Source organism: Prunus dulcis, chromosome 7, assembly GCF_902201215.1.
Source record: "Prunus dulcis chromosome 7, ALMONDv2, whole genome shotgun sequence".
In the NCBI taxonomy this organism is placed as follows: Eukaryota; Viridiplantae; Streptophyta; class Magnoliopsida; order Rosales; family Rosaceae; genus Prunus; species Prunus dulcis.
In genome coordinates this window covers 1484911-1509465 of record NC_047656.1, presented here as the reverse complement: position 1 = coordinate 1509465, position 24555 = coordinate 1484911, and the positions used below count along the sequence as shown (strand labels likewise).

The following is a 24555-nucleotide window of genomic DNA, read 5'->3' as shown; positions in this document are numbered from 1 at the left end:
GCCTCAATTTCAGTTTCGACCAATATGGGAGCTCAAAAAACATAGGCTTGTGCGTCCAGTTCAAATGTGTAGAAGGTCTGGTCCGACTAACTGTTTTCCCGAACGGAGCAAAATCCAAAAGGTTCAGCTGTTCCAAGATCTCATCACCGAACCATTCTCTAGGTCTGAGGCGACGCTCTGTGTTCCCGTCGAACTCTTTATCTTTTTCCCGCCATTCGTGGTCCCATGGCAACCATCTCCGATGACCAAGGTAACAAAATTTTCCTGCGTGCCAACCAGAAGTTACATCTTCCTTGCATACAGGACATGCCATATAACCCTTTGTGCTCCACCCAGAAACCATTGCATATGCTGGGAAATCATTCACAGTCCACATAGCTGCTGCCCGCAAAGTGAACATCCTCCCAGTTGATTTATCGTACGTGCGAACACCGTTTGTCCATAAATCCTTCAGCTCATCAACCAGAGGCCTTAAGTACACATCAATTGACCTGCCAGGATCCTCAGTTATCAAAGCAGTCATCATCATGTATTCTTTTTTCATGCATTTCCAAGGCGGCAAATTATATGGGAATGCGAAAATCGGCCAAATGCTGTGGTGTTGGTTTAGAACCCCATACGGATTGAATCCGTCAGTGGCAAGTCCCAATCTAACATTTCGAGGATCAGCAGCAAACTCGGGGAACGTTCGATCGAACTCTTTCCATGCCCCCCCATCTGCAGGATGCCGCATCACATCATCGTCTACCCGTTTTTCCTTATGCCATCTCATGTCTGTGGCAGTATGCGTCGACATATACAATCTCTGCAACCTAGGTTTAAGGGGCAGATAACGCATCCCTTTTTGTGGTATCTTAGTCATTCTATTCTGGGATGTCATTTTGAACCTCGACTCATTGCATATAGGGCATGTATCCAACGTTTCATGCTCTTTGTAGAATAACATGCAATTTTTTTTGCAAGCGTGGATTTTTTCATAACCCAATCCAAGACCATGCAACACCTTCTGTGCATGTTTATGGTCTTTCGACAAACAATTGTCCGTCGGAAGCATTCTCTTGAAAACCCCCAAAAAGTAATCGAAACACAAGTTCGACATACGATACTTTTTTTTTCCGTGCATTAGCTCCACAATGGCAGTGAGAACGGAAAAACTCTCGCACCCCGGGTATAACTCTTGGTTGGCATTTTTTAACAGTTTTTCATACTGTTCAAACTCCGCACTGTCTATTGGTGTAGGTACGTCATCTTCCCCTTCCTGATTGATGTTGGTCGATGCGAATGGAAAAGCATCCTGTATAATACCCATGACTTGATCATTAGGATCCACAATAGGTTCAACATTGTCCACTCTTGGGGCATTTGAAGACGAAGCATGGTCTACTTGTTGGCCGTGAAGGTTCCAAATGCTATATGTTTCAATCATTCCATTCCTTACTAAATGAAATCCAACATTTTCAATTTTCTCAAACAACGTGTTGTTACACCTCCTACAAGGACAACGGATTCTAGTTGCACCCGGGTTGTGTCTACGTGCAAACTCAATAAAATCCTCGATTCCATCCAAGTATTCGTCTGCGCATCTATTCGGGTTCTGTCTCCACCTTTTGCTCATAATTCCTGAAACCACAATCACGACACAACAGTCACAACAACTTCATACGAAGTTATAATGTCACCTTATGCCTCCGGTAAGGGCCCTATCCCATTCGGGAATGCATAGTCCTGTCACGTAACCTACGACTACATGAGATTAGATTTCGACGTGGATTAATTTCGGCAGCATCTCGACACAGTTCTTGAAGTGGGCATAGGTATAAATACCTACGTACCACCCGAAGAACGTACCGAGATGACACCAAAATCTCCACAATCGAAACCTAATCTTGTAGCCGAAGATTATGTGACAACACTATGCATTACCAAACTGTCCAAATAATGGGACAATTCAAGAATTAATTGGACCGCAGTCATGCCTTACGCATCCATGCACGAAATCCAACTAATCTCGAACGGGAAACTTCGTGTTACTAAACATAAAAATAAAAGTACGAAGTTAATTTCAATTAACTTCGTACATCACAACACATTGTGCTACGTCACGCACAATTTCACAACATTATAAACATATAACTTCAAAAAAAAAAATACAAACATAACAAACAAACTTTTACAATAACATACCTTCTCAATCGTTCTCCACCAATCACTAATCACAAATATCCCTAACGAGAACAAAATTAATAGCATTAGTACGAATTTACATTAATACATTTAAACTAACGACACAAAATACATACCTAATACACGTACAGAATTCACGAGCAGCAGCAGGGAGGGAGAGTGAGAGAGAGGCAGAATGCAATTCTTGCATTCTGCCTCTGCAATGGCAGACACAGATATGGAGAAGAAGGACTTTTCGCGACGAAAAACAAAAAACGTCGCGCAAAACGCTGTCGCGCAAACTCACTTTTCCGTCGCACAAAACCAAATTTCCGTCGCGCAATCACGTGTCGACATCTATTTTTTGCGCGACGAAAGAAATTATTCGTCGCACAAAATTCCGTCGCGAATGTACAATATAGCGTCGCGCAAACTACACATTTAGTCGCGCAAAAGAATCTAATTCGTCGCGCAAGAGTGCACCGCTATTACACTTTACGCGACGACGGAATTTCCGTCGCGCAAAAACCCACCTGTATATTGGCGCAAAAAAAAAGTTTCCCTCGTGTTCTTACGCGACGGTTTATGGTTTCGTCGCGCTAAGTTTTCTTTTGAGACGAAAACTATCGTCGCGCAAAATTTTTTTACCGCCATAATAGGCGCCAATTTTCTGTCCATCTTTGCGCGACGAAAATTTGGTATTGTCGCTCAATGTTGTCATTCGCGACGATCTTTGTCGTCGCGCAAGATTTTGGCGCCATAACATGGACTTTGCCACTTTTTTGCGACGAAATATATTTACGTCGCGCATAGCCTCTTTCCCGCGACGAAATTATTTGTCGCGCTAGTTTTCTGTACTTTGCGCGACGGAGTATTTTTTTCGTCGCAAAAGTGCTCCTTCTTGGCGACAAAATTTCTTCGTCGGCGCAAACTTCCGTCAGCATAAATAGTAAATCCAGTAGTAGTGTATACCATCGTTCGGATAATCCTTTTAGACATTGACAGACTGGATTCTCAGCAATACAATTTCCGTTCACTCCAGAGAAGCCATAATGATCACACACATCTCTAGGTCTTGATAAATGGGCACTCCAAGCTTAATCTTCTTTCTTCCAATGAAAGTGAATACAGGAATGGATATGAATATCCATATCCATCCTATTGTGTAGGCAAAGCAAAATATGTATGTTTTTCTATGCTCTCAACTTGGTGTATAGTAGGTGTTTTAGTTTATGCATATGAGTTTATGTAGCAATTTTATTCTTGTTCATTCTATAGTACAGGTATATTATGTACTATTGTAGATATATTATTCTATGATGTAGGTATATTGTCCTATTGTATATTGCATAGGTATATATATGTGTGTTTTTTCATATTTACGACAATGTGTAATAGTATTTTATGTATATTTTTTGTATAATAACATACAATTTTATTTGTCTATTTTTGTATCTGACTTATAAGTAATATTCTAATTTATGTTCTTAACTTATAGGTAGTCTTCTAATTTATGTTCCTAACTTATAGGTAACACGATTTATTTCTAAGTTTTTTTCGTTGCTAATAATAACAAAAAATGTGTCTTTACTTTTCATTGATTAAATTGTATTTTATTCTTATATTAGGTAAATATTATAAAGGAAATAATTCAAAATTTAAATTCTGAAATTCAATTACAAGGAAATAATGCATTAAATTTATATTTTCAATGTGTTTTCCTTATTTACCTCAAAGGGTAAAATCGATACAACAAAAAAATTCATAAATGTCAAAGGACTTACATCTAAACTAAAAACGCGTGAACTAAACATAATGACAACTAATTATTTTGAACTTAGATCTAAGCAGCCCAAAGAAAAATAATTTAAGTTGATGTTCATGAACAAAGTATTTATACTATAAAATATAAGCTATTGAGGATTTCTGTCCTTATTACTAAACTATTATATGGGAGTAACAATTTTCCTGTTTTTTTTTTTTTCCTTCAACCTTGTATTCCAATCTTAGATTTAATATTAAATTTTAAAAACGGTAGAAATTAAATATTTTACTTTCTTTGTTTATTCTCTCTCCGTTGCTCTAAGCCCAGCCAACTTGAATTCCAAATAGGCTGCAAATTTCAACGTTAAACCTAAAGTAAAGCCATAATTTAGAAACCAAACAAATAAACACAAGTTGAGAGCTTTGAATTACTAGGACGGCCATTTTCAACTCATTTCCTCATCGAAGCCCTCAAATCAATGACGAATGACTCTGATTCCTCCTCTCTGATTCGCCTCAACATCGGTCAGCTCCCTCTCTCTGTTGTAATACATCTTAATGTGAATTTGCTGTTTCTTGTAGTATCAAAAATGTCTTTAAATCGATTCGATTGCTCTGAAATGGAAGTGTAACCCTAAATTTTAATTTGCTCCCTAGTCTCTGAAAAGAACATGTTTTTGTTGTTTTGGTGCCTGGGAAAACCAAGCAAAATAAGGAAAATGAATTGAATATTTTGATTCTACGGGATGAGATTGGGAAAAAGTTCGGCCATGTAAGGCAATTAGTGCAACCTTTGAATGGAAGAGCTATGCATATGTGTGTGTATAACTAATTGAAGTTGTAAATAGTTGATGATGATGTAGATTAATTATTGGAAATAAACTTTTTGATAGTGTACCTATACTATAGAACTTGAGAATTGGGTACATAATTTGGTATGCTTTTATTGTTTGTCAACAGGAGGAAAGAAGTTTTGCACTACTATTGATACTTTGACTCAGCGTGAGCCGGATTCCATGCTGGCTGCTATGTTCAGTGGTCGCCATACTCTGTGTCAGGACCCCGAAAAGGTATTTGCTTCTGCTTGGTTGGAGCAATTTCTGTCTTGCATCTTCATCGAATGTTAAGTTTGGCATTGTCTCAAACAACTTTCCATAATCACCATTCCCCGACAACAACCCAAGCATATGTTAGATGTGGAGGAATGAAGCTCGGAGAAATTCTATTAAACAATTGTCGCCTGACTAAAAGATGTGGATCAATTTCAGGGTAGATTGATTTTTAAATCAGTCTATTTAGATTAAACACTATCCTATTGTTTAATGAAATGGTAAACTTCTGCATCAAATTAAACCAAGTAGCTATTAATATGTCAAGCAAGTTTTTCTTCCTCATGCAGTTTATTAGAAGATTGTTAATTCCTTCATTTGGGAACCCTTTTATTAAAACTTCTCAAATATTTTATATCCTTTCTTATTCTTGCAGGGATATGTATTTCTTGATAGGGATGGCAAACATTTCCGTCACATCCTTAATTGGTTGAGGGATGGTGTTGTTCCCACATTAAAAGATTCGAAATATACAGAAGTTCTTAGGGAGGCTGAATACTATCAACTTCTTGTAAGTGTGGTTTTAATATTCATTTATTCTTGTTTAGAAGAGTTGACGATATATTTTGAGTTCATGAGGATTGCTTTTTAATTCATGTTGTATACTTGTTTATTCAAATCATTAATTTTTAGTTCCTTCGCATTTAAACTGATAGGAGGTTCAAATAAACTTGAATGGTCACTGTTACAAATGTAAGTGATTTCAGTTTGCTAAAGAAAGTTTTGATTCAATATAGATTGAAAAATGTCATAATTTCAGTAATATGGAACGCTAGGCTTGAGAGAGAGCACTACGGAGGAAAATCATATGCATGGATCTCTTTAGAGGGACTTATTCAATGCCTGTAGTGCTATTTCCTACTTGTTTCTAGTCATGTGTGGCCCATAGGAGCAATTGTCGTGGTTGCCAACTTGTCTTTTTATACTGGTCAGTTGGCCTTATTTACTATCCAAGTGAACTCAAATACACAAGTGATGTAATTAATCTTGGTTTCTTATAAGGCGTCATTTTTCTAACTACATTTTGTTATGTAAGTGTATATGATATATATATATATATATATATATATATATATATATATAAAAGGTAATGTTCTCATGCGATATACAGTCTGGCAACATAAGCATCGTAATTGCCAAACTGTGAATCTGGACTACACATTCAAGCAATGACCAACGTGGTTACTAGTTCAGATTCAGTCTATTAACATAAAATGCTTATTATTCCAGACTGTCGGCAATAAAACAAATCCATATATATATTGCAACTATACAACTCCAAACCATTTTATGTATTTTTCTCTTAATCTCTAACAACGTTGAAGTAGTGGAGTATATACCTATGCTGGGATTCATGCATCAATCTACTGATAAATTTACACATCAAACATGTTTGCCATTTCTTTCTCCCATCACAACTAATCCTGCCATATTTAGAAATGGGTGCTGCCTCTTTCTGTTTAATCAGTAATCTTGTATCAACAATGCTGTGAACTTATGAAACTGTTTCAGGGGCTGATAGATGGAATACATGCTATCCTAAATAAGAAGAAGGAGGATGAAGAGTTAGATACAGAATTAACACGTACTGATATCATCAAGTGTATACAGTCTGATAGAGTCAGGTTTCGAGGTGTCAATCTTTCTGGCCTTGACCTTTCAAAATTGGTAATTTCTCAGGTTCTCAGTTCTGAAACAGTTCTAGCAGTAGATTTGTGCCTTGTAGGATTTGTTTTCTAGAAATTTGGAAAAACACATTTTAACTGCAAACTACAATAAGCTAGTTTCCGTTTAGAACATGTAGCATTAGCATTACAGGCACCGAATATAGCACCCTAAAGATTGCATCTGCATGTTCTCTGCAATGCCCTCTTTCAAGCGTAGTGTACCATTCCTTTTATAACCAAAATTTATTACATTTTGAATATATGTTAAGAATGAACAAATTTTCCTTTAAGCATGTTGAAACCACTTACATTCATTGCTAGATTGTTTAACCCTTCTATGAATTTAAATTAAAACCAACTAAAGTTTCATGCTGTAATGCACTTGCTAGTGAATAAGAATATCAAGCAGACCACTAGTAGTATCTATTTGGGTCATGATGACAGTTGGTATTCACCAAATGTTCTGCACAGCACACAGGACCTGAAGGAATTCAAGTACTTTACTGCAGCTTTTCTACAGTTGATTTGAAGCTGCTCTGGAAAAGCCAGTTTAAACTTAGCCAATTGTGTTACCAAATTGAGGCATATGAGTGCTACTTTCGAAATTGATTCTTTTGTTTAATTAAGAACTTCTTTTGGATGGTAAAAATGCAAGAAAAACTCTTTTTGATACTGTGTCTTTGATGTTGTGGTCTTATTTTATCAATGGAATTGCAGGACCTATCATTTGTCGACTTCAGCTATGCATGTCTGAGAAATGTCTTTTTCTCACGTGCAAACCTTCATTGTGCTAAGTTCAAGGTAAGTTTAAGTGATAGATGGTACATCTGGTCTGTTGAGAACAACTACTGTTGTTTATACATGCTATATGTTGTTAGAAATACCCACTCTATTTTCTGTAAAAGAACATCGACCTGGTTTAGCATCCACGATCCAAAGTTTTAATTGTACACTTGTATTAAAGTTAAAGATTTTCTACTGTTTATTTTATTTGGTATATAGGGTTATCCTTTCTTTTTATGACCTCAGCATGACTGTTGAAGCTTTCATTTTTTGTCACAGGATGTGGATGCTGAGGGTGCCAATTTTCACAATGCGACTTTGCGGGAGTATGACATTGAAATTCCACAGCAGTGATATTGATTATATAATATGTACAATATGTTAGTGGGCTCCCTGATTAATGCAATTATCTTTTACCTAGGGAAGATGTGAATTTACTGGGGCAAATCTCCGTGGAGCTTTGTTGGCTGGAGCTAATCTTCAGAGTGCAAATCTACAAGGCAAACTTATTTTCCATTCTGATACAATTTTAGTAATATTCTATTTGTTAGTTCCATCCTAATGTTGCCTTAAATTCCTTGGCATGTGTTCTGTTAACATTAACTTAATTTTTTCTTTAATTTTTTTAACTTCTAGTCAGTTTATGCGCCTCTCATTATTTTCCTTTTAATCATGATTTACCCTTTTGCAGATGCTTGCTTGATTAATTCTAGCTTCTGCCAGGCAGACCTGCGTTCTGCACACCTACAGGTTCTGCATTTATCAATTTAAATATGTAGCTCACTTATTTTTCAAGTAATTTGTACTTCTTGGTTTTCCAGAACATCCATTAATGAGATAGTAACTGTTTGTCTGTGAAGCTTCATGCAAGAAAGATGAACTAGTCATCTAACGTCATTGAATCTTTCTTCTTGGTTTTCCAGAACACCCATTAATGAGATAGTAACTGTTTGTCTGTGAAGCTTCATGCAAGAAAGATGAACTAGTCATCTAAAGTCATTGAATCTTTACTATGGTGCTGAACATATTTACTTCCATTAATGAGGGCAAAATTAACTGCATGTCTTATATTCTGTAGGTTGCCTGTATTATTTTGATTCTTTTCCTTTTTATCCTTAAGGAGTCGATTATAATGGTTGAGCTTACAAAAGCTTATTTTTCTACTTCATTCCATTGTCTTGTTTACAGATTTTGTTACCCCAAAAAAAAAAAAAACCACTAGATAAAGTCGTGGATTTTAACGAATTATAGCAAAATATAAATTTAGGCTTAGAATTTTGGCACATGAATGAAATTGCATCCTAGAGGGTGGTGAATAGGACATTATATTTTTCTTTTACAAGCTAACTATAATGGATCCAGATCCTCTGCTTGCTTTTTCTCTGCCATGATCTGCTTGACTTTTATTCTAAGTATGACACCTCATTTAAAATATATCTTATGGCTAAAAAGACTGCCACATAATTTTGAATAGAATAGAAAAGAAGAACCTTTAACAATAACTGAAAAAATAAATATTGTCATCCCTGTAATCACATCAAGTTTTTCTTCCTCATCTTGATTCTCATGTGTTTGGGACAATATGTGTCACCCTCCTAAGTTTCAGGACATACAATTGAAATTACCTTCCTAACACTTTGAACATATAGCTTTCTTTTCTCGCATAAGAAGAGATTATTTCAAAGCATATTGATAAAAATTGAAGAAAAAGAACATGGCGGTGCTAGCATGGCTGCAGAAAATGTGCAGAATTTTGAAAATGCCTATTTGGCCAAATACACGACTAAAATTTTATGATTGAAATCAACAATAATTTTCCAGCGTAAAGTACTGGAATTGAAGTGTTTGTTAAGAACAAATATTTGAAATTGAAGGACCCAACACTTTTTTTCCCCATTTAAGGATTGATATTGATCATCTTGTTTGGTTCTTACTGCAGAGCGAGGGAGAAATCCTAATTTGGTTAAAGAGAATTTTTACTTCCTAGGTTTAAAGTTTTTTTTTTTTTTTAGTGTTTAAAGATAATGTGTTGTCAATTTTTAGCCTTTAGATATATTTTAAACGAGGTGTCATGCGTATAATAAAAGTCAAGCAGATCATGACAGATAAAAAACAAGCAGAGGATCTGGATCCAACTATAATTCTTGCCCCTTTTTTTCTATTTCATATAAATTATATGATTTATTATCAATCGACACAGGAATGTTTTTAAAAATTCTTGAAAAGAGCACAATTCCAACAAATCTGAAAATTTACGGTATTAAGCTTAGACATATATGTCTACCATTCTGGAAAACCTTAGAAGCCTTTAGAGTAGGCTTGATAGTTTATAATGAGTGCCAATCTTGAAACTGCTGCTGTCAGGAAATATTCCAACGGCTGTTGCCAAGTTTTGAATTTTACAACGGGCATAGTTCTTGCAGATTTGAATGAGAAGAACTATCAGCATTAGAATTTACTGGTGTGATAACCTTCAGAATTTAAAATAAAGATTTCAATTCAAATAGGAACACTTTAAGACATCCCAATCCTCTCCTTTGAGGCATAAATTTCAGATTCCATGTTGGTTTTATTTGGGAGGATTAATTCCACTTCCTACTCGCAGTATGCTTTTTATGATCTCGGCTCATGATTTTGCTTTTGGCACTCATAGATAATTGATTTCAGACTACAACGAGCACAATGATAAATCTGTCTAGAAAAGCCTTTCTGTAATTCGTATTCACCGGCTGATTGGCTTACTTATTGTGAGCTTTTTTATGTGATTCCTTCTGTTCGTTGCCAGTGAGCTACACAATAAAGATATCCTGTACAATATAGTAATGCCAGTCCATCATGGGAACCTACTGCATATGTGAGATAAGATGTTTCCTTCTAAATGACTCATGGTCAGAGAGCATGAAAACACAAGGACCACTAGGAAGATGCTGTTAGAAACTGAAGGAAATAAGAAGGAAAGTAAAAGATGTCCACCAAAAATATAGCCATAAAGAAAAAAGCCGTGTCTCTCTCGCTCTCTCTGTTAATCGTTATTAATTCAATATTGTTGTATTAGGAGGTTGCCAAATGTTTTCTTTGGTGTGACTTCAGTTTAAAAAAATAATAATAAAAAGAGAAGAATTTCCTGATTTTCATGCTGATTGCACTGCAATTATCGTTTGTTTGTCGATGAGTGCAAGATGCCTTAGGATTTGGTACTGAGAGAGGGTAATAATATATTACTTATTTCTCTTATTTTTTTTCAGAATGCTGATCTTACAAATGCCAATTTAGAGGGAGCTATTCTGGAAGGAGCAAATTTGAAGGTAAAGTGGAGTTTATGTGCCCAAAAAAAACACATTGTCTGAAATATGTCTCTTATGCTTAAGAGATTAAAAGCGTTCCTATAAATTGATTTTGAGAGTTCAATTATCCTGTTTGACTTCTAAAGAAGCTTGTGAATTGTCATAATTCTAAGTTTTGTGAACCACGTAGCTCCATCGGCTTGCTAATACATTGCAACATAAGCGGAGATATCTTTGCTCTCCCTTTTTTGGAGGAGAAGAGTACGATTAGAATAGTTTTCATTTTCTACCGAAACATTTTTTGCCTTTTTCTAAAGCTTCGTTTGCTCTGAGATAATAGAGGGAAGGGGATAGAAATGTAAAAATGATTCTTCCATTCCATTGTTTGTTTCACCTTTATGGAAGGATCCTTATCCATGGACCTGCATTTTTCTATCAAACAATTAATGGGTAGATTGGGGACCCATTATTTGTACTTTGTAATAATCTTTTGCTTCTGATTCCCTACATATAACCAAACTAGGGAAGGGACATTCAAGAAGAATACCATTCTTAGTACTAGTGATATAGATAAACCCTACATCATTTATTTTCTATAAACAAACCCAAAAAAGGACATCTGGCCCTGTTGAATTTAATTTTGATTATTAAATTACTTTGATACCCTGTTGAGCAAGGACGGATCCATGCTTGTCTTAGCCCAATGTTGACTTTGGTGAGAGACAAATTAGGCTTAGTATGTAATCTCAATCTAGAAAAATTAAATAATAGCCCACCACTTTTTCTAGAAAGCAGCCCATATCTACAGCCAAATATTTTAATACTTTAATACTTCAATTACTAATATTTTTTCTCTCTCTCTTCTTTGGTTTATTCAGGTTTTGATTTGGCTCTAATAATGTTTATATATTTCTATGATTTTGTTTTTTTCGAATTTATTGATGTTTCTTCTTTTGGAAATATTGAAATATGGACTCTCCCTAACTAAACGACTCTGCCGACCCAAAGTCCTTGAGCTTCAAATTGTTCTTCGTCTGAGCCTCTGAATTTTGGTTTTTCTAGGTTTTCTTTGTTTGTTTTAGGTTTCTTTGTTCAGATATCTCTCTGAAAATAGTATTTTTCTTTTAATGAATTCTGAAAATAGTTTAGGGTTTAGTATGTACTATATTGTATATAATTTTTCCTACATGCTGTAGGCAACAAGTTTTGTTTTATTGATGTTGCATGAGTAGGAAGAGTCTGTTAACCATTTGGTGCTGCATGTCTCTTGCTTAGAAGCTGTGCCAGATTTATTCCTCGATGCTTCCGTGAGATGGACTTATTGTTAATAAATGGTTCATGAGTAATATATCATTAAGTGCAATTTAAATTAATTAGGGAGTGTACATGGGGCAGGGGTGGGTACAAGTGACGAACAAAGACAAGTTAAAATGAAATATTTAAGAAATGGCCCAATTGAAAAAATGTATTCATGTGGCTGACATAAAATAAATTGAGTTCACATATTGAAATATGTTTATGGCACCTATCTTTTAGTTTACGGAGCCGACTTTTGTTCTTGTTCTTCCTCCCTATATATATATATATCATATTTGTGTATCATTGCATGTGAGAGGCACACATTTCTTTTATGTATTTGATTTAATGTTGAAAGAAAGAACTCAGCATGATTTTTTGAAACATTAATTCCGTGATTAAGAATGTTCATATATATGACAATCATATAAGCTGGTATAAGAGGTTGTTATGGAGAAATACCCCATACCTAAAATGAATATCAAAGAAAAAAAAATCTGTAGTTTCATCTTATATCACATTATGTTTTCATAAATGAATCTTAAAAGAATCTGCTCCCTACCGCTCTCATAATTGATTTGTTTGGCTGAATTTTTTGTGTGATAGGGTGCCAAGTTGAGCAATACCAATTTGAAGGATGCAAACCTTCAACGAGCTTATTTACGACAAGTGAATCTTCGAGATACGGTAATGAAAGCTGATCGGCATTCTGTGATTTTTCTTTTGGTTATTGTTTTCAAAACCAAGGAATGCCTGGGCTTATAGCTTTCCTTTTGTTCGTCTCAACTCTCAAATTGTAGATATATTTTTACATGTGCGTAATCTTAGGGTCCATTGTAGCATTGAGAAGGCCAAGATCTTTTCTTGATAACTTAGTTGATAGTTGATAGTTGTATCTTTCAAGGCAAGAAATTGAGGATGTGACTGTTCTTTTTATGTTTTGAACAGCATTTGGAAGGTGCAAAGCTTGACGGTGCCAATTTACTCGGAGCAATGAGATGACACTGAGTGTTGCTATTTTAGATCCTGTGGAGGTTTGTAATTATGTTTGTGTATAACCTATTTATGCCATCCTTTGTCTCCGTCTGCCAAGATTCCCATTGTCCAATTTCTGGGTTGAGGCCACCACCCTAGTGATCAAATGATGTGGTTTGTACATAAATCCTAGAAATTCAATTCTTTTGGTGATAAATGTCTAGTAGTTGATAAAGATGACAACGGTCACTGAATCTGTACCCGATCCTCACTTTCATCCTACAATACAGTTCTTGAATTTAACTCTAGTCCTCGTACTTTTTATGCGTGTATCGCTTTCCGATTATAAATTCCTTAACATTTTGTCAATTACAGGGGTAAATTAGTAATTCTACCTTGCATCAATAACAAATTAGAATAAAAAAAAAAGTATAAAACAAGATTTAAGAATGAAAAATCAAGGAAAAAAATACTTAATGAGTGGAAATTTTGCCCATGCTACCCCGCACATCTACATGATCATCCACTGCTCTACATATCTCCCCTCCACTGCACCTCTCGGGCTCCGTAAAATTTCACCGCCCAAAGTCAAGCTCAGATTCAAGTTCAAGGATCATTACCATAATTAATTCATTCTTCACTTTTTGTTCTACTTTTTAATTGAGAAATAAAATTATTAATTTACGCTTCAAATCAATAGAAAGGTTAACATAATTTGACACAATGATAATCAATGCATCACTTCTGCTCGCTTAAATCTGTTTGTCATTTTTTATTTATATACAGAAAATATGATATTGCATTGGTAAGAATTAGCATGTTAAAAGAAGTCTGGTTAAAACATTCTTAGAGAATGTTATTGACTAAATAGAAGAGTCAAACAAGAAAGGAGATAAAATTACTGGGTCTGTATTAGGGGTGGGCATAAAAACCGATAAACCGATCAAACCGACCGAACCAAACCAAACCAAACCGAAAAAGGAAGTTTTTTGACTAAACCGAAAAAGTCAACTATGGACCTGAACCGAACCGAAGGTTCACGGTTCGGCCTTCGGTTTCAAAATTTTCAGAACCGGTGGACCTGAACCGAACCGGACAATATTTATATATATATATACATATTACACGTGGCGTCGTTTGATTGGCCAAAAAATAATTGTATGTGAGACATGTTGCAGAGCAGCGCATCCCTCAGCTTTATTTATTTTTCTTTTCCTTCCGTATCCTTCTCTCTCGCACGAGACACCCGAGTCTCTTCTCTTCTCTTCCCTTCAGTTTTTCATTTCATCTTCTATTTTGACCTAACGGCTGTGCTGTGCCTGTGGCTGCTCAAATCTCCAATCCAGAGCTGCACCTCTGCTGTGGCTGCTGCGATTTCACGATCTCCCGCCCAGGCCTAGGTATCATCCCTTCTCTCTCTCTCTCTCTCTCTCTCTCTCTCTCAAGTCGACCTCAGCCTAACCCACATCACCCCTCTCTGTTTCAGGCACACACAACACAAACCCGATTAAGAGCCGCCACAACCACCTCCATTGCCGAAGGTAAATTCTCTTGTCTGTGCATTGTAGGGTTTTTATTTTTATTTTTATTTTGCTTTGAAATTTATACCTATATCTGAATGATATATGCTATGGGAGCTATGGGAAGTGTTTTCTGTTAAATTAGAAGTGTGCGGTGATGAGGCTATTTGTGGACTAGAGTTTATGATCTGGGTTCTTCTCCCAAAAGTTTGATTACAAACCCTTGGCTGTCTGAGCACTCTTAATATGTTTTCTGTTATCTTCCAATCTGTAGTTTTCCAAAGTCACCCATATAATCCTTGTGAACAGGTTCTCCATTACTCTGGCTGGTGATTGATTCCAGCCTTCTCATGATGTGTGATAAACTTCTCAAACATGGAAAAGAAAAAAAGTTTGGATCAATTTAAGTTATGAACGTAATTAGAAGCAAGCATGTTGCAAAACTTTGGATTCGAACAAAAAAAAAAAAAAAAATTTATGGTGCTCAAGCATTGATCTTTTAACTGCTTCTGGATCCAGCAGCGGCCTACTTCTTCTCTCACTCTTTCGGAGATATCTATAATCTAACAGAAGCAAAGCAATAATAAAGGTCGGATTATTGTGATTGAATTATTTATAGGGGAAGGGAGAGTATGAGCCAGTTACGGAAACTAAATTCAAATCCTAATTAATTTCTCTTTAACGGTAGGGTTTGATTTCGCCTATTTTGGTTTGATATTTGGCAGGTTCTGGTGGTGTGTTTTTACATTAATATCCTGGAGCTGTGTCGTGGTGGGTTGTTTTTTTTGCGAATTTTGGTGAAGCAACACAGTTTAGGGCCTGTGACACCTCTGGGTTACTAGACGATGGAACGGCGCCGTTTTGCTTAGGGGACAAAATGTTTGGTTTGGTTTGGTTTGGTTTCACTAGAGCTGGGCATTTCATCGGAAACTCCAGCGTAGCTCTCTCCATCTCCACAGCAGCTCCTTCCCATCCGTCTTCTCTCCATTCAGATTCTGAACAACCGTACGGAAAACCAAAAATCGCCAAATTCCAAAACCAAGAAAGTGCTGCCTAATCCTCATCCTCCTACTCCATCTCGGTAAGTTGTTTGTGTGTTGATTTTGGTTATGTGTAATTGATTCTGTTTGGTTGTTTATGCTTTTGTGTGGCTCTGGGTCGATGGATTAGCTTAATTAGAATGCCCAATGCGCTCTACCCTGTATGTTCATTCCTTCCCTTGATTTCTTTTTCCAAAATTGGTACTGAACCTTTGTTGAGAAATGGTAGCAAGGATATGAAAATTAGCTCTTTTAGTGGTATTTGGTTGATCTGCAGTTGCTAGTTGTGGACCAAACTTGGGTTGTTTCTTTGTTTCTGGCCTTCTTTACTGTGATGCTTGTTTAGTCACTCCTCTATAGCAAAAACATTTTATGTTCATTGCAATAGAAAATTAAGAATAATTGCTTAAATGGTTTCTGAATATATATATATATATATATATATATTGGTAAAGATAATTTAATTATTTCAAATTAACTATATAGAATGACTATTAGTATGTCATAGGGTTGGATCACAAGGTCATGCCTAGGTGGGGGTCACCGGGTCAAGTTCGATGGTCATCAAGTTGAGTCCAATGGTCACTAGGTTGAGTCCAATGGTCACTAGGTTAGATCAGAAGGTCACAAGGTCAGACGAAGAAGTTACTTGTCTGAGCTTGTGGTTAAGAAGGCCGGTTTGATTGTTAGAACATAGAAGGGCAGGATCAAGGGTCAACGAGGAAACAAAAACAAATAGAGTTACCAGTCTTACTTAATTTTCTGTTTTAAAAACCTGAAAAAAAATAATAATGAGTCATGGCTAGTTTCCTTGGAAATTCAGGGAGGGCTGCTCTCTGCCGCAGAGAGGGTTTAATCTGGTCTACCTCCTTTAATGGAGGGCTGCTCTCTGGCGGGAGTAGCTGTTATGCAGCTCCCACATGAGTTTTTCTGTACCTTCATAGATGATTTGAGTTTCCTTGTTGATGTGCTTTAATAAACAGAGCTATTTTTCCTATCGTGTATATAATATGATTTTCCTTCTATTCCTGAAAGAGGAAGAGCTTTGAAATTTGTAGACAATTCTTTTTTTTGTCATTATGCAAAATAACTATAAACTCATAAATTGATTCACATTATGTTTGTCATGCGATCATGTTTTCCTAGTATTATTATGCTTAATGAAATTTAAGCTGTTATCTTTTCATGAGATATGATCGCTATAGGTGATAGATTGCAACTGATTCATCTGTTATCACAGTTGATTTTTTCCAATTATAGTTCCAGTCAAGGTTCTTCATTACCACTGGCCCGGAACACCACCACAGAAGGAGGTAGAACGATCGAAAACAGGCGAAGTCGCCCCACCGTTGCCGCCGGTGTCGAGTTTGTTTCCGGCCAATTTCGGTCACCTCTGTCCGCGATCTATCTTGCAAAAGGTAGATCTCGTCCTCCTCTATCGTTCCCTTAGAAGACCCGACCCAGGCAAGGTGATTTAATTCATAACTTAGGCCTTTAATTGTTGATTAGTATAGTTTTAGTCTATTCCATATCCAGTTCAAAATTTTCATCCCACTGTTTAAAGTTTTATGCTTCGTTTGACCGTGTGGTAGTCCGAGCTTTATCACATTTTGCTTTCTTGAGTCTCTAAGTAGTTTAGAAAACATGCTAGCAAGGAGAAATCTGGTAATTGTTGTTCTGTTTCCATTCTTTTGATTGTAGCAGATTATCCAATCAATGATGCTCATCAGAGTTGTAGGTGCTCTTTCTTTTATGCTTTTTCCCCTTGTATATATATCTTGATTGGCTCACTCCCAATCCAGTTTTTGATTAAAATGAATGCCTGTTTCCACTGAGGAAGTTAGTTGGATTGATTTGGATTTGGATTTGGAGATCTTAACAAGAGGATTTGCATTTGCCCAAGAATTTGAATTGCTAAATTAAATTAGGAATTTTACATGTAAAACCTCTCTCTCTCTCTCTCTCTCTCACCACCACTGATTGTGTTTTGTTGCAAATTGTAACAGTTGTGTGTATTGAATACCTGGATACATAATCATAGAAGAATTGTCAGAAGGATTCTTGGATTGCAATGGCAGCTTCTGCAAAGACTCTAACTGCTGAAAGCCATACTTTAAATGGAGACTGGACAGTTGTTTCATCTCGTCGTGGAAGACAAAGAAGAAATCCTCCAAAAATTACAATTCGAGTACAGAAGCAACCATCGCATTGGGCTCCAACTGATCTCGAAATCAATTTTGCCCGAGAATCAAAATTGATGCAGAAGATGCAGATCTCTATGAAGAAATTGGAGATGTCTCAATTCTTTCTTAATTTACTGGATGAAATGCAAGCTCCAGAAATGATGAATTACTTCCATAGGGTTTTGAGCTCGGAGTTGAAGATGAAGATGATTATATATGGCATAGGCAGCATTGAATCATATGAATCCCCTCGGTTGCAGTTGAGCCTTGCCATCTTGCTGAAGAGAAAGTTCAATTGGATTGGAGATATAGAGGTCTTTGATCCCATTCTTTCTGCCACAGAATCACGGGTTTTGGAAGCTCTCGAATCTTCTGTGTTATCGATAAATGAACAAGGTCGGCGTCAGGCTGAGAAACCTACAATGTTCTTCATGCCACATTGCGAGGCAGAGCTATATGATAATCTTCTACAAGCGAATTGGGAAGCACGGCTTTTGAATTGTACAGTATTGTTTGGGAATAGCTTTGAGACATATGAGCAGCATCTATCAGAGTATAAGAATTCAGCTATTGTTGATTCGACAAGGCATATCTTGGCTGTTCGAAAATTCACAGATGAGTTTAGGATTAAGACAATTTCAGATACTTATTTCAGTGCCTTTCATGATTCGAGTTGGCATTTTTTCAGGCCTGTCCTTGAGACAGAGCTGCAGTTGAGCAATTTGTAATTGTGAGTTGTTGAGAAATTTCGTGATGATTGAAACGTATTATCATTTTTAGTACCCCATGCCCTATTGCAAAAGTTTCAAGTGTTGGTATTATCAGTGCCTTTCAGAAATTTCCTGATGTTTCAAGTGTTGGTATTATTGATTCCTATTAACCAAAAGCCATAGGATCAAAACCCACAGAAAGCCAAGAATGTTACAACAATGAAAAACAAGCTAGAAGAAAAACAAGACAGAGCATTTGAACAAAAAAAATATACAGAGACAGACCCAATACTAATGTCTCTAATTAAGGCCAAACTGAGTCGACAGAAACCCTAGACTCTAGCTGTTGCAGAAGATCTTCCACAGCTACCATCACCTCATTTTCTTGTGCTTGGCCATTGCATTTGTAGTTGCTTCCATTTCTGGTCAGTGGGTTTATGGCGGTAGAAGAATTAGAACAAGAAGAAGGAGGAAGTGTTGCCCACCACAAATTACTTGGATCTGTGTTATGGGGCCGACCTCCAAGTACAGACAAGAGAAGAACAAGAGAAGCCATAGAAATTTTGATGGAATTGAGAGAGAAAGAAGAAGGCAAGGCAATTGATGCAGTTGAAGTTGAAGTTGAAGATAGCGAGATGACTTGTTTTGGGTTTTATATAAACTAGTATGCCGGGGTGGCGGGGGGCGCATGAGAAGAAGGTGAAGCAAAGTGATTTAAGGAGCCCACTGCTTTTGTTGTTAGATTAGACCCAACGTTTGTTTGTTCGACAGGAAGAGGAGAAAACAAGGGACGCCCACTTCCCCAAAGACACTAATTTTTCAGGTGACTGAATGCTAGCCATCGATGAGTGGAGCCCATGGAGATCAAAGGCCGGCATTCAACCATGATGATAGCGTCTAATTTTTCAACAGCTGGTGGTGGATAGTTGGTGGCTGTATTTAATTTTGGGCTTTTGTTGTTGAACTAGATGGTATCCAACTGTTGCGGCTAGTGGGACTACTTGTATTCAATGTGCGTTTTTTATTGTTGTCGCCAACCAGTCACCCACTTTATTTAAAAATATAAAATAAATAAAAATAGAAGTGCAATTACAAGAGGATCTTCTACCGATGATATATTACCACACAATTAATGAGGAATTTATTCTTAGCATTAATAATATAAATAATTTTTATAAATAAACTTAAAAAAATTAAAAAATAACAGCTAGCTCCTATTGAATATTTAATTTTGATTATTAAATTACTTTGATGCTCTATTGAGTGTTTTAGGTTTTTTTTATGAGGTTTTGGAATTGAGTTTGTTTTAAGAAATCAATGGCAGTTTTGTAATTTAAAGAAGTTAAAAACTTTTTTATTATGTTGTATATGAGTCTTGGGTGTGTTTCTAAAGTTCATTTTATATAAGAATTTTTTATAATTTGGACTCCTATATTGTGTATAATAGTGAATCTCCCAATTTTAAACTAGTGTCCAATGGAGAGCTTGCAATAGTTTTTATTTTCTTCTATTCTAAATCTTAGGGCTCGTTTAGAAATGATTATGGATGGGCTAGAATCACTTCTGGGAAAAAGCACATTCCATGTGTTTTTTCATAAAATTATTTAAAACAATTTAAAGTGATTATATAAAAAAGTGATTCTCCATAAAAGTGTTTTTTGGCCTATTTAGAATTACTCTCAAACAATCCCTTAGTCCATGACTTGGAATAAAGGGAAATGACTTTTTACTCGCAATAAAACTCTAGAGCATTACTTACGAAATCAATATCCATTTGTAAGTGGTGTCATGTGATTTCAATTCGGTGAATCTCAGCCTTGTGGTTATGTTTGGTATCAATTCTAAGTCATATTTCGTGGATCCTTAGCCTCTACATTTAGAGACACAAACACCGTTTCTCAGCTCCGGTGTGACTTGTGGGGAGGAAGGAATCAGCTTCGTGCAGTGACTGATGGCTTAAATAATCTAACTTAAAGGCATCTGTTGTTGAAAGAGCCCTGAAATCCAGTCCTTTTGTCCTCTGTTTCAATCAACTTCTCCCTTAAACCATCTGGAAGGTAAGCCAAAGCACCTCTGCATGTGGGTTGGTTGAAGATGCACCAAAATGGGGAATGAGAAATACAATAAATATAAGATTTCCAAATAATATAAAGATCTGCAAGTGAAAAATTACTGTAATATAATTCGTCTCTTTGCTTTTTTTTTGCTTTTTACCTTGTGACAAGGCCCCAGTTGAACCCAAGCAGCACCGATTGCCTAAAGCCAATATTAAATACCTCTTGTGAAGAAGCTGCTTTTCCCGCTATAACGCCATCACCAGTGAGCCATCTACATATTTATATCAACAGTCAAAGGATAGATAAGAGAGCCACTTGAATTCAATTATGCATGGAAAACAACTAAACACAGACAAGACAATTGACGAAAGTGAGTCTCAAGTGTACAACCACCGTGTGGAATTGGTGATGCATCTTCTGCCACTACCTGCCCAAAGTACATGCTTCAACTCATCGTCGGAAGCATCCCAAGATCCATCCTCATGACACAAAGCAATCAATCCTATCATGCTCTGCAACAAAACGTTAAACAGATTTCTTACTACAGAAAGCAGCAAAACCACAGCAGCTATAAAATGCCAGAAGAATTAACTGGTGGACAGGATATAAACTTGGAAACACAAGCAGAATCGTTGAACGAACAAATACTAAAACAAGATTTATTGCAGCTCATCAACATTTTTATTGTGTCCGTCTTCTTTCTTTTTGATTCCCAGATTTACATAACTTGGCAAAACACTTGAAATATCCATTTTCACATCCTTGACTACTGTAGGGCCTCCTTTTCCCACCATATTAATTTGAATGATGTTCGAATGTGAGCATCCAACTCAAACCAAATTGACAATGGGTGAGGAGGCCCAAGATCAATTATACTCTTATGAATTTGCACTTCGAAGAACTTAAACAATGTCACACATGCTTCAGCTACCAGAGTTCAGAGTTATTATAAATTTTTATAGCTGTAACAAATATAACCACAAATTAAGAGAGCTTCACCAAGGCTATCGAAGTAATGCTAGTTTTGCGAAACAATCACATCAAAATATTCTGAAAAGAATATAAATAAAAAAATACATTGATGTTAGACAAACAAAGAAGATGTTACGCTCTCTTGATTTACCAAAAAATTATATAAAACAAATAAATAACAGAGAAGAAAACAAAGATATTTGAGATGAACATAAAGATAAGGATGTCAGAGATGAATACGAAGACATCACCATAAGAATTCAAACTCTCACTATCTTATCAAGTGAAGGGAAAAGCAGATCTTACCATATTGTTGGATGCTTAGTAACACGAAAGTTGATCAATTGGAGCAATTGAGTGCTGTACCAACCCCACAGCAGACCCATAATAGGCAGGTAGCCCAGTCCGCCATAATATGAAATTCAGAAAATAGGCATGATAACAATGAATTGCGACAGAACTCTTTGGGCTTTATTTTCTTTTTCGTTTCCAGGAATGAAGAAAAGTATTAATCAAATTTTATAGAGGAAAATATTGGAGAGTGCATTTAGAAAACAATATTGTAGGCAAATCACCCGAGAGCTGCATCTTCCAAAATATCAACGTCGTACAATGAGGTTAGTTCTGTTTCACCATGTTCTTCACAAATCTCGTGATCACAAGCATCTTCGACATATCCGGATTGCTTCATCTGTTCAATGAGCAACTTCAAAAGATAATGTATTTCCTTGCATTGAGGATGCCTTTTATCTTTCACCATGAAAACATGCACACGACCCTGTATCTCAATCCAACTGCAACCTGGCTGCTTGATAACTCCCCGTTGCCTCATCAGCTTTCTTACTGTTACAACATCACCCCATCTCCCGAGCTCGGCGTACATGTTTGAGAGAAGAACATAAGGTCCAGAGTTCCTAGGTTCAATATCTAAGAGCTTCTCCGCCACATACTTCCCTAAGGTAATGTTACGATGAACTTTACAAGCAGCAAGCAAAGACCCCCATATAACAGCATCAGGTTGCATTGGCATGACCTCTATTAAATGTTTGGCTTCATCAAGGCAACCATCTCGACCAAGTAGATCAACCATACATGTATAATGGTCCTTCAATGGTACCAAACCATGCTCTTCACTCATAGAGTAAAAATATTCTTTTCCTTCATCAACCAACCCTGCGTGGCTACAAGCGCATAGAACACCAATCATAGTGACATGGTCAGGTTGCTCCCCAGATGCCAACATTTTTCTAAATATTTCAAGAGCTTCAGTCCCATAACCATTTTGTGCATACCCCACAATCATGGCATTCCAGGAGACATAATCCCTTTGCAACATACTTTTAAACACCCGACATCCATCTTCAATGGATCCACATTTCATGTACATATCTATTAGAGAATTTCCCACAAAAATATCAGGCTCTTCCCCAACCTGGAACTTAAATCCGTGTTTCAATAAGTGTACATGAGCCTGCCTGCCAAGCTGCAGATCAACTAGACTTGCACAAGCATTGAGTAGATTCCCAAATGTATAGTGGGTTGGCAAAACAGACTCCCTCTTCAGGAGGAGAAAGAGTCCAACAGCCTCTTCATTTTCCCCATTTTGTGTGTACCCTGAAATAAGTGCATTCCAAGAGACTATATTCCTTTCCATCATCTTTGCAAACATCAATCTTGCAGCTTTTACACTTGCCGCTTTTGCATATCCACTTACCATTGATGTTTCGGAGACAACATTTCTAACAGGCATCCCATCAAAAATCCATCTGGCTTGCTTTAATCTATTGCATTTTGCATACATATCAACCAACGCATTGCCTAAAACAAGATCATCCCTGTATTTGTCACATTTTATGACACGAGCATATATTTGCTGACCTTCCTTTATTGCAGACAAGCTTGCACATGCACTTACCACACTGGCTAAAGTTAACTCATCTGGTTTGAACCCACCATCCATCATCCTCACAAAAACTTCTAGGGCTTCACTTGCTGGACCATTCTGCTCATAACAAGTAATCAAACTGTTCCAAGAAACTGTATTCCGGTCACTCATCCAATCAAAAACTCTTTGTGCAGCAGCAACACTCCCACATTTAGAATACATATCAATAAGTGCAGATCCCATATAAACATCTGACGAGTAACATGACTTAGCAATAAAAGCATGAATTTGGACACCCATTTTCAACTTTCTCAAACCTGCACAAGCACTAAGAGCACTACCGAACGAGTATTCATTAAGCACAAAATCCTCCACATGCAATTTGACAAAGTACTCCAAAGCTTCTTCAAAGCGGTCATGCTGGGCAAACCCTGATACCATCGAATTCCACGAGCACTGGTCAGGCTCAGGCATTAACCTAAAAATCCGCACACCCTCATCAATAAAACCCAATTTCGTTAATGTACTTATGATGGAGTTCCAAGTGAAAGTATTCCTTTGAGGCATTTTATCAAACAATTTACGTGCATCATCCAAACAACCACATTTTCCATAAGCATCAATAAGCCTATTCTGGATAAAAATCTCTGAGGAAAATTGGGTTTTGATGACACGAGCGTGGATGCGATGTGCATCGCATGCTGACTTGGTTCGAATGCATGAATCCAAGAGCTTCGCAAAGGGTGTAGAGTCGAGAAAAGAGAGGTCACCCACAAGTTGTTTGAACAATCCATGTCTAGTTCCCATTCCATTATCTTTGCTACAATCAATTAAGCGGCATTGAAATGAGAATACATGAATCTATGTCTCCTACAAGGTGGAAAGAATAAATGTATCAATGTCATTTTAAAATTAACTCATGAATGAAGATTAGAAAGATTAGAAAGAGTGTGCTAAAGGAAGCAAGAGAGCACATGTCATTGTATTCTTAATTATTTGGAAGAAATTTAATCACTCGTGAACTGTATGCTTGATATATACTGTTTTACTGAAAATATGAAATAGTTGAGTTACATTGGTTAGACAAAAAAATGCAGAAGTTGCAAGAAAGATGAATGGCTCCAGAATCATCACTCAACCAAGACTT

The 24555-nt window shown here is 36.6% G+C and overlaps 3 protein-coding genes and 1 non-coding gene across 13 annotated transcripts; 3 read left to right on the top strand and 1 right to left on the bottom strand.

Moving 5' to 3' along the window:
- Positions 1-3930: 3930 nt before the first annotated feature.
- On the top strand, positions 3931-13358 carry LOC117634157 (FH protein interacting protein FIP2). Of its 6 annotated transcripts, XM_034368100.1 has the most exons (11): positions 3954-4452; positions 4888-4997; positions 5413-5547; positions 6549-6704; positions 7421-7504; positions 7766-7812; positions 7913-7986; positions 8178-8236; positions 10732-10791; positions 12673-12753; positions 13015-13358. In XM_034368100.1, exons 1-11 carry the CDS (start codon positions 4407-4409, stop codon positions 13066-13068), a joined length of 906 nt encoding a protein of 301 aa, XP_034223991.1. In that variant the 5' UTR covers positions 3954-4406; the 3' UTR covers positions 13069-13358. The 6 variants fall into 6 exon arrangements, with proteins under 6 accessions (XP_034223995.1, XP_034223992.1, XP_034223997.1 ...); XM_034368101.1 differs by lacking the exon at positions 8178-8236 and having other exon boundaries at positions 3937-4452; positions 7908-7986; XM_034368106.1 differs by lacking the exon at positions 6549-6704 and having other exon boundaries at positions 3944-4452.
- Positions 13359-14253: 895 nt separating this feature from the next.
- On the top strand, positions 14254-19505 carry LOC117634730 (protein SENSITIVITY TO RED LIGHT REDUCED 1-like). 4 transcript variants are annotated; one of them, XM_034368931.1, is made up of 5 exons: positions 14254-14441; positions 14528-14582; positions 15287-15642; positions 16862-17070; positions 17608-19505. In XM_034368931.1, exon 5 carries the CDS (start codon positions 17673-17675, stop codon positions 18510-18512), a length of 840 nt encoding a protein of 279 aa, XP_034224822.1. In that variant the 5' UTR covers positions 14254-14441; positions 14528-14582; positions 15287-15642; positions 16862-17070; positions 17608-17672; the 3' UTR covers positions 18513-19505. The 4 variants fall into 4 exon arrangements, with proteins under 4 accessions (XP_034224822.1, XP_034224823.1, XP_034224820.1 ...); XM_034368932.1 differs by having other exon boundaries at positions 16842-17065; XM_034368929.1 differs by having other exon boundaries at positions 16842-17070.
- On the top strand, positions 14707-14804 carry LOC117636236. The gene has a single exon (XR_004587036.1). It is a non-coding gene; the product is annotated as a small nucleolar RNA Z157/R69/R10 (small nucleolar RNA).
- Positions 19506-20245: 740 nt separating the features above from the next.
- Positions 20246-24555, bottom strand: LOC117634728 (pentatricopeptide repeat-containing protein At2g13600). 2 transcript variants are annotated; one of them, XM_034368928.1, is made up of 4 exons: positions 21830-24555; positions 20942-21063; positions 20709-20822; positions 20246-20567 (listed from the first exon to the last, which is right to left on the bottom strand). In XM_034368928.1, the coding sequence occupies exon 1, from the start codon at positions 24213-24215 to the stop codon at positions 22095-22097; it is 2121 nt and encodes a 706-aa protein (XP_034224819.1). In that variant the 5' UTR covers positions 24216-24555; the 3' UTR covers positions 20246-20567; positions 20709-20822; positions 20942-21063; positions 21830-22094. The 2 variants fall into 2 exon arrangements, with proteins under 2 accessions (XP_034224819.1, XP_034224818.1); XM_034368927.1 differs by having other exon boundaries at positions 20979-21063.